This window comes from Odocoileus virginianus, chromosome 9 (assembly GCF_023699985.2).
Source record: "Odocoileus virginianus isolate 20LAN1187 ecotype Illinois chromosome 9, Ovbor_1.2, whole genome shotgun sequence".
In the NCBI taxonomy this organism is placed as follows: Eukaryota; Metazoa; Chordata; class Mammalia; order Artiodactyla; family Cervidae; genus Odocoileus; species Odocoileus virginianus.
The window spans coordinates 27089920-27100553 of record NC_069682.1 but is presented as its reverse complement, the minus strand read 5'-3'; the positions used below and the strand labels follow the sequence as shown (position 1 = coordinate 27100553).

At 41.3% G+C, this 10634-nt stretch overlaps 1 protein-coding gene across 1 annotated transcript in view; it reads left to right on the top strand.

Annotated features, from left to right (window-relative positions):
- Positions 1-6781: 6781 nt before the first annotated feature.
- The window catches only part of NMT2 (N-myristoyltransferase 2), a 61627-nt gene continuing 57774 nt past the window's right edge, over positions 6782-10634 (top strand). Inside the window, exon 1 of the mRNA XM_070472108.1 lies at positions 6782-6813. Within this exon, the coding sequence (XP_070328209.1) occupies positions 6797-6813 (17 nt within the window). The 5' untranslated portion in view covers positions 6782-6796. The remainder of the gene's footprint in view (positions 6814-10634) is intronic.

The following is a 10634-nucleotide window of genomic DNA, read 5'->3' as shown; positions in this document are numbered from 1 at the left end:
TCGTCATATCACACTATTGGAATATTTTCCCAGCAGTAGGTATGGTTTTTAATAGTTTTGCTAAGGAGATTCTTTTTCAAAAAGTGCAGTATTCTTAGCATTTTCTCCTGAAATATATATATATATATGAAAATTCTGAAGTCGGGCTTGAGCTCAGAAAGATACTTCTGTAAGTTCATTTTCCCCAAATAACAAATAATTTTAGAAAAATGAAGTACAAGTTAAAGCATAAAGCATGATGGCAGGTGTTATACAATCCAATATCTGGGTTGAAAAATAAATGGGGAATACATGTAAATCCATGGCTAATTCATTTCAATGTATGACAAAAACCACTGCAATGATGTAAAGTAATTAGCCTCCAACTAATAAAAATAAATGGAAAAAAAAAAGAAAATTCCATAAAAAAAGAAAAAAAAGAAAAATAAATGTGAAAAGATAGTCATATAAAGAAATCACTTAAAAGTTCATGATGAATATTGGATGCACTTCTAACTTTAAAATTGTGGTGTCTTCTGCACAACTATGCCAACAGTCCATATGATGAAAAAAACCTTTCCTAAGCTATTCACTATTAATTATCATAGGCATGAAATAATTCCTTTTACTGAAGACAGGATTACATTTTCTAGTAATGTTTAAATGGTTGGTAAAAATGTCATAACTATTGTTCTGAGTGGAGAGTTTACTTTAGACCTTAAGATGTCATCCTCTCAGGACTTCCCTGGTGGTCCAATGCTTAGGACTCCATGCTTCCACTGCAAGTGTGCTGGTTCGATCCCTGGTCGGGGAGCTAAGATCTCACATGGTTTGTGGCCAAAAAACCAAAACATTAAAAAAAAAAAAAGAAGAAGAAGCAATATTGTAACAAATTCAGTGAAGACTTTTAAAATGGTCCACATAAAAAAATATTTAAAAGAACTATAAATGGAGTATAAACTTTAAAAATTGTGACTCCATATATTGTGTGTGTGCGTGTGTGCTAAGTCACTTCAGTCGTGTCTGACTCTTTGTGACCCTATAGGCTGTAGCCTGACAGACTCTCTGTCCATGGGATTCTCCAGGCAAGAATACTGGGCTGGGTTGCCGTGCCCTCCTCCAGGGGATCTTCCTGACCCAGGGATCGAACCCAAGTCTCTTACATCTCCTGCATTGCCAGCAGGTTCTTTACCACTACTGCCACCTGGGAAGCCCAATATATTGTATACCTGTAACTTGTATAATGTACTGAAAGCATATGTCAATTAAAAAAAAGAAAAAAAGAAAGTACTGGTCTAATTGGAGGATTTGGCAAGGAAACAGCATGGTCCTGACGTTGGAGAGAAAGGCCTAGGCTGCTCTGAGTCCCCTTCATTCTGACCTGGGGGTGCCCTGGCCTTTGCATCCATCAGATCTCAGGGGTTTTTGTAGAATCCAAGGCCTGCTTTCCTAAGCTCCTAGATGCCTAAGGAGCAAACAACAGGCTCATCTCAGTCTGGGCTTTCTTAGCTCGCCCTCCCTTCTCAGCCAATTTTCCCTAGAAACTAAAAATGAAATTGAGAAGAAGATCATTAAACAGCAGAATTCAGCTGAAGCTGGAGCTGAGGCCTCAGGTGAATAACTGGTCCACACCGTGATCTCCGCCTCTGGCCATCCCATCCTCTGGTCGTCAGGAGGTAACAGGTGGTAATCGCCAGAGTGCACGTCACCATTTTGATATGACTCCACTTTTATCATAGCTTCTGTTTTGCTCATTTCATCTTGTTTGGTTTTATTTATTTATGGCTGCACTGGGTCTTCACGGCTGCGAGAGGGTTTTCTGTAGTTGCTGCAAGCAGGGGCTCCTCTTTGTTGTGGTGTGTGAGCTTCTCCCTGCAGTGACTTCTCTTGTGGAGCATGGGCTCTAGGTGCGCAGGCTCAGTAGTTGTGGAGTGTAGGCTTAGTTGCCCCCAAATCTTGCTGAACCAGGGATTGAACCTGTGTCCCTTACATTGGCAGGTGAATTCTTAACCACTGGACCACCAGGGAAGTTCTCATTTTTGTTTTTATTTCTCCCTCCTCTGTTAAATAAATAACCATTTCCCTACATCTCCAGTTAAAATTCCCAAAAGAGAGAATCCAGCTTGACCTTCAAACCCTTTGGCAGGGGATGTTTTCAGGCAGGGTGATTTGGTGGTTCTGCCTGCCCCAGGCAGGCTGCCCTGTCTCCCTGCAGTGACTTGCTGGCAGGGTCCTCCTCCTCCAAGTGGGTGGTGAGAATTTGGGCCTACAGAGGTGAGCCTGGCCCGTCTGTGTTGGTAGAATGCTCTCAATTCCAAGTAAGACAATATCCAAACCCCAGAAACCTAAACACTAGGAGGTTATTTTTCTCCCCTAATGAAAGCCTGCAGGTGGTGGTCCTAGAGCTCAAGACTCTGTGATGCACTGAGGACCAAGCTCTTAGCTTTCCCATCTAACAGGTGGCTGGACAATAGTTGCATCTGCTCACTGAATGCATCACACCATGAACTCCCCCCGATGGCCTCCAGGAATAGTCTTTATGTCTCATCAACACGACGGGGTTGTAGTGCCACCTCTAGCTTCGAGAGAAGCTGCCAAAGTGAGTATCTGGCATTTGCAGTGTCTGTCTACAGGGGCAAGTGGATTCTTATGACAGAATAGGGTAGCACATAGTGTAGACAGGCGTCTGCTCTAACAGGAAAGCAGACACTTGCAATACAGCACTGTGAATGCTGTAAGAATTTGCTAAGATACTATTTTGGATAAGTTACATAACCTCGTTGAGGCTCAGATTCCCAAATGGAAAATGAGAATAATGCCTACATCACAGAGCTGGTGTAGAGTTAATATGAAATAATATATTAAAAAGTCTCACTCAGCTATAAAAAGGAATGAAATAACGACAGCTGGAGCAAGGTGGATGGGCCTAGAGATTGTCACACTGAGTGAATAAGTCAGAGAGAGACAAACATCAGGTGTTATCACTTAGATGTGGAATCTAAAAAAAGAGACAAATGAATTTATTTACAAAACAGAAACAGACTCGCAGACACGAAAAACAGATTTATGGTTACCACAGGGGAAAGGTGGTGGGAGGGATAAACTGGGAGGTTCAGTTCAGTCGTGTCTGACTATCTGCGACCCCATGAACTGCAGCACGCCAGGCTTCCTTGTCCATCACCAGCTCCTGAAGCTTGCTCAAACTCACGTCCATCAAGTAGGTGATGCCATCCAACCATCTTATTCTCTGTTGTCCTCTTCTCCTTCTGCCTTCATTCAGTACACACAACTATATACAGAGACCCACTCTATAGCACAGGAATCTACTCAATACTCTAATAACCTATGTGAGAAAAGAATCTGAAAAAGAATAGATGTGTGTATATGTATAAGTGAATCACTTTGCTATAAACCTGAAACTAACACAACATTGTAAATCAGCTATGCTTCAAGATAAAATAGTTTTTTTAAAAAAGTCTGCTCTAATACCTGATGTGACAAATACACCCCTGTTTCATCCTTTCTATCACTTACAGAGAAAATATATAATAATTACATGTTGACCAAATAAAACAGTATTCACCTGGAACATGATCCTCTTGAATTTTGTTGATGTTTGTTTTTAAAAAATCAATTTGACATGCAAAATAGAAGTTCAGTTCAGTCACTCAATCATGTCCGACTCTTTGCAATCCCATGGACTGCAACACGCCAGGCCTCCTTGTCCATCACCAACTCCTGGAGTTTATGAAAGCTCATGTCCATTGAATCGGTGATGCCATCCAACCATCTCATCCTGTGTCGTCAATCTTTCCCAGCATCAGGGTCTTTTCAGCATCAGGGTCTTTTCGCATCAGGTGGCCAAAGTATTGGAGTTTCAGCTTCAGCATCAGTCCTTCCAGTGAATATTCAGGACTGATTTCCTTTAGGATAAACTGGTTGGATCTCCTTATAGTCCAAGGGACTCTCAAGAGTCTTCTCCAACACCACAGTTCAAAAGCATCAATTCTTCGGCCCTCAGCTTTCTTTATAGTCCAACTCTCACATCCATACATGACCACTGGAAAAACCATAGCTTTGACCAGCCAGGCCTTTGTTGGCAAAATAGAAGTAAACGTAAACAATTCAAAGGCTGGCCTGGTAGGAATTGACTTCAAATGTAATCATACTTCATTCTATTTACAAGAAAGCTTGTAACTACTCTTAAGCCTCTAACACATTTCCCTTAGACCATCTGCGTATCCATCATCATCCTCCCTCAGGTGTGGAGGCTCATCAACCATTCCTTCCTGCAACTAGCTTGTTGGTAAAGCAATGGGGACTCTTGTTGTTGTTGTTGAATTTGTGTGTGTGTTTGGCTGTTTTTTTTCCCTCCATTGTAGAGTCTCTGGGACCATCTGGGGTCATTTCTTATCTGAAATAAATCACACTAACTGGGAGTTTTGCCTCCAGACTCTGGTCCTTGCAAGAGGTTCAAACACTGTAGTGACATCCATTTCTCCCACCTGCATCTTTGACAACATAATTGGTGGATGCTTCTGAGTGGATTCAACTTATTTACATTTGATTTCAAGACTCTTTATCAAATTATCCTAATTATATCACTTACCAGGTCTATTCATGAGTTCTTTCCCTGACAACTATGCAAAAGACATTTGATTTTCTTCTCCCTGCTCTAATTTGTCATCAAAGCCTTCTGCTTTCTCTACCTAAGATCCAAAAATGCTTATTTTTATGCAAAATTCATCTCTAAGCCCACATCCTCCAGGAAACTCATACCAGCAATGATATGAAGTCATATCTTTCCAACTAAAGAAGACCATTTGAACATTTGCTCTTTAATAAGGCAGAAAAACCAATGGACAGTGATAAATCATTAATTTTCTCCACTGGAACTGTAAGGGCTGCCATGCTCTGTGGGAGGCCTAGCCTCGCAGCAATTCTATACATAGACGTAGTGCCTGAACATCTCTGAAGTACTTTCTCTGGCACCACTTCCTACTGATTCATTTAGTGTAATGCCCTCCAAATCCATTTGTTTGGCGGCAAACGGCAAATTTTAGTTCTTTCTATGGCTGAGTAAGACTCCGTTGTGTATATATGTCACACCTTCTTCATCCATTCATCTGCTGATGGACACTTCATTTGCTTCCATATCTTGGCACCTGTAACTAATGCTACTATGAACACTGGGGTGCATATATCTTTTCAAATTAGTGTTTTCTGTTTTTACTGACGTCTGGTTGACTTGCAATATTAGTTTCAGATGTACAATATAGGAATCCAATGTTTTTTTAAATTATACTCCATTTAAAGTTATTACAAAATAATGGCCAATTTCCCTGTGCTGTATAGTATGTCCTTTTAGCTTGCTTATTTTAAACACAGTAGTTTGAGTGTCTTAATCCTCTACCCCATCTCACGCTTTCCCCCTTCCTCCTACCCACTGGTAACCACTAGTTTGCCCTTGGTATCTGCGAGTCTGTTTCTGCTCTTCTTGTATACGTTAGGCTATGAGGACCAAATAGCTCTAACATCAAGCATTGACTTCTCTCAAGGATCAAATCGGTTTTCTCTGTTGACAGTCACACTATGTACCACCAATAGGCAAGACTCCGGCATTAAAGGGGCAAGTTGAGGTCAATGAGGATGAAGGAACATATTAATAGTTGGGGACTCCCCTGGTGGTCCAGCAGCTAAGACTCTGAGCTCCCAGTGCAAAGGGGCTGGGTTCCAGCCCTGGTTGGGGAACTAGATCCCACATACTGCAGCTAAGAGTTCACCTGCTGCTAGGTTCCATGTGTCACATCTAAGACTTGGTGCTGCCAAATAAATTAAGAAAAACGATTGGTACCAGCTCATTTCAATGCTGAGTAAACAGCTGAAGTGCCCCTCCTGAGTGGATGACGATAACCTAAGAAATCTCTGTGGGTGAATGGTTGTATTTAATGAAAAAGGATGACTTTAATCACTTTGTACAAATTTCTATAAAAGCATTCCCCAATTCAGAATTTTTACAAATTCAACCAGGCTATAACCCTCAACAAATTTTAACACTGAGGTTTTACTCTATCCAAATCTTTCAAATGAGCATCTTCCCTGGCTATAAACACAAAGAGGAAGGTACAGGGATTTGAATCTAACTATAGTTTCTTCTTCAAAGGATGGTACCTTTTTTGCTAGAAGACACTATTTACAAGTAAATAAAATGATACATAGGTGGAGGATTTGGCTCTTTATTTTTATAAAATCAAATAGGTATGCTTTTTCTTTAATCACTGCTTTCAAATCTCCCTTTCCCACCCTTAGTGATATCTTGGGCAGACTCCAGGGCTTTCAGTGACTTCAGGTATTAAAAACTCACTCCAGTCACATTCAGTTTGAATCTTTAATCTTCAGTCCAGTGCCAAGTCCGCCCCCACCTTTTGATTCTGGTGTTTCCCAGTGGCTCAAAGGATCTCCCCACATGCCCGTCTTCTGGCTCCTCTAGAGCCCATGTAGTAGGGAAGAGGGATTAGAGAAAGACAGTGTAACGTATTTGACTTAACTGGCGCAGATATAATCTCCTCTTGGTGATCAACGCCCACTGACATGCCGTGACATCTCTGGCAGGTTCCTCGGCACCCCCTCAGGTCCTACCTTGTCCCACAGGGAGCAAGCCAGACTCACCCACAGTGCAGTTCCGTATGAGCTGGTCTGCAGTTCTCACGGTGACACCACCCTGCTGGTTTGAACAAGTGGGAAAGCCTTTCAGCAGAATCATAAGCAGCAGGAGGTGAAAACCACGCTCACACTGATCCCAAGAAGTGCTTCTCAAATGCACAATTGCAAAAGGTAAGGTGCAGTCATAGCTTCCTTCACAATTAGAAATGGAGTCACTTTTTTAAATATATGCAATTTTATTTATTTACTTACTTAGGGCTGTGCTGGGTCTTTGTTGCTGTGCAGGTTTTCTCTAGTTGCAGAGTAGGGGCTACTCTTTATGTGGTGCGTGGGATTCTCCTTGTGATAGCTTCTCTTATCGCAGAGCACAGGCTCTAGGGCACTCAGGCTTCAGTTGTTGTGGTGCACGGACTTAGTTGCTCCTCAGCATGTGGGATCTTCCCAGACCAGGGGTCAAACCCATGTCTTCTGCATTGGCAGGTGGATTCTTTAGCACTGAGCCACAGGGAAGTCCAGAAATGGAGTCACTTTTTAAAAAAATAAGATCAAGTCAACCTGAGTGTAAAGCAGACCAGCTATTAGGAAGAGTTAACACAATGCCAAAGTAACAGGCACTGTTTTTGTGAGCACAGAGTGGAACGTGCAGATTATCAACTTTGCAGGAGTCTTTTTCAGACAGACCTGATATATAGACAGTTATCACAGTTGATGATAAAGAATGTGTCCATCTTTAAGATTTTCTTTGGGTCTTTGCTTTCCTGTAACTTATCAATTAGTTATCGATGCAGGAAAAAAAAGAAACACTCCACAACTTAGTGGCTTTAAACAATAACCATGGATTGTTTCTCACACATCTATGGGTCAGCTAGGCAGTTATGTTGATCTCAGTGGGGCTTGCATACGTGTCCGTGGTCAGCTAGTGGACTGACCGAGAACGCGACAGCCCAGGCGGGAAAGCGTTCCACTGGGCGGAGCAGGTTATGCAAACCCTCTCAAAGCTAAATCCCTTTAACATTCCCTTTGGCCAAAATTTATTAGTTCTCTTATTAATAAGGATGATGTATGCTAGATACATGGGGCTTCCCAGGTGGTACTAGTGGTAAAGAACACACCTGCCAATGCAGGAGACGTAAGAGACGCTGGTTCAGTCCCTGGGTCAGGAAGATCCCTTGGAGGAGGGCATGGCAACCCACTCCAGTGTTCTTGCTGGGAAATCCCAGAGACAGAGGAGCCTGGCAGACTACAGTCCATGGGGTCGCAAAGTGGGACACAATTGAAGTGACTTAGCATGCGTGCATTCTAGATACACACCCTGTATCATCAGAATTTTTTTTTTTTTTGCTGGAATTAAAGAGATAGAGGAAGCAGAAGGGTATATTCTATGTGCCAAAATTGCCACACCATCACTTCTGCTGAATTTTGTTAGTCATCCTAAAATCAAACGGTGGGGACATTCATTCCATCTCTTGATGGGAGGAGATGCAATGACAAGGATGGAGATTTGAATTCATACCTTTGCAGTGAATTTATCAATCTGCCTTCTGGCCAGTTAGTCACATCTTTCTTCTTTTAAAAAAATATTTGTTTATTTATTTTACTTGGCTTCTTCGGGTCTTAGTCGTGGCACTCAGGATATTTCACTGTGGTGCAAGGACTCTCTAGTTTGTGGCACATGGGCTCAGTAGTTGTGGCAAAAAGAGCTTAGTTACTCCACAGCATGTGAGGTCTTAGTTCCCTGACCAGGGATCAATCCCCCCACATAACTCCCCAACATCTCATCCAAATCATAGCATCAACCTCAAAGTTCAGGATCCTATGATTTTCAATATAGTGCAATATTATTCATACAGTAGAATATTATTCAGCCTTAGAAAGGAAGAAAATTCTGATACATGGTACAACCCAGATGAACCTTGAGGGCATTTTCCTAAGGGAAATAAGCTAGTCACAAGAAGACTGCATAATTCCATTTATACAAGGAACCTAGACTGGTCAGATTCACAGGGCTAGAAAGCAGTCACATTCATAGGTGGTTGCCAGGGGCTGAGGTGAGGGGTGAAGAGGGAGTTGTTTAACAGTTATAGTTGCAGTTTTGCAAGATGTAAAAATTCTGGAGATGGGCTTGCACAACAAGGTCAATGTACTTAATGCTACTGAATTGTATACTTAGAAACAGTTAAGATGGTAAATTTTATGTTGCATATATTATAGCACAGTTTTTTAAAGCAAAAAGTTACAGCAGTTTAAATAAAACAAGACTAATTATACAACTATGATCTTACATCTATAATAAGAGATGAGTCAAGCAGGATAGGAAATTTCCAAGAGTCTCTTTTAACACACTAGTAACCACTGTGCAGTAGTCTCTTCCCCCAAAGAAATCTTGGATCTGAGGTTCTAAGGATGCCATCTGGTTCCAGTCCCCCAAACTCTGGGATTAAAATAGGGAAAAGAAGCCATCATTTTTAGAAATATAGTGAGTTTCTATGCATTGTTTTTGTTCAGTCACTCCGTCGTGTCCAACTTCTTTGAGACCCCATGGACAGCAGTATGCCAGGCATACTGTTAAATCCTATTGTTTCTATGCATAACAATAACATTTAAGAACGCCAGGGTCATCTGCAAACTCTATCCTGCTTCAAATGATTAATGATGACACACATTCGTATTATGTAATACCTCCATCCACTGCTGAAAAGTCATCTTTGCCAACTTCTTTGCATTCTGGGGAACACATATTCCCTATTTATCATTGCTTCCCAGTGTTCAACTGGTTTTTGATACTCTCATGTTATTTCTCCAGAATTATTTGTTTTCTTACTCTTTTTTGAGAGGTTCTTAGGCAACTTGTCTTAAGAACTCAGATAAATATGTGTCTGCTGAGTTTCCTTTGGTCTTTTTTTAATTGGAGCATAATTGTTTCACAACGTTGCGTTAGTTTCCATTGTACAACAAAGTGAATCAGCTATACATATACATATATCCCTCCTTCTTGGACCTCCTCCCACCTCTCCTATCCTTCTAGGTCATCACAGAGCACCTAGCCGATTTCCCTATGCTACAGAGCAGGTTCCCACTATTTTACACATGGTGTATATACATCAATCCTAAACTCCCACTTCAACCCACCCTCCCCATCCCCATTCACATGTCCATTCTCTACACCTGTGTCTCTTTTCATGCCCTGCAAGTAGGTTCATCTGTGCCATTTTTCTAGATTCCACATATATTCATCAATATTCAATATTTTTGCCTTTCTAGCTTACTTCACTTAGGTCCATCCACATCTCCACAAATGACCCAATTTTGTTCCTTTTTATGGCTGAGTAATATTCCATTATGTATATGCATGACATCTTTATCCATTCATCTGTTGATGGACATTTAGGTTGCTTCCATGTCCTGTCTATTGTAAATAGGGCTGCAATGAATATTGGGGTAAATGTGTTTCTTTCCATATGGTTTTCTCAGGATAAATGTCCAGTTGTGGGATTGCTGGGTCATGTGGTAGTTCTATTTTTAGCTATTTAAAGAACCTCCATACTTTTGTCTATATGGCGGCATCAATTTACATTCCCATCAACAGTGCAAGAGAGTTCTCTTTTCTCCATACCCTGTCCAGCATTTATTGTTTGTAGACATTGTCTTTCTGACTGGTGCGAGGTAGTTTTGATTTGCATTTCTCTTTTTTAGATAACCCTTCCAAAAAAAAAAAAGAGAGAGAGAGAGAACCCTTCCAGTAGTTTATAGCAACTGATCTGATTTGCTCTTGGTCAGGATTCTGCTGGTTACCCAACCAGGTTACCATTATCCAACCTTCATATCCACAGGGAGGAACCGAAGGAAATTCACTGATCTGTATTTGCCTAAACTTTGAAGCCAGAGCTCACATGTGACTTTTGGTCTCAGAAATTGTTGCAATTGTGAAAGAAAGCCTGTATTTCCTTCGTGATCTGGCCCCATTTTCCACTCCTTTCAGAACCTTTGCAGGC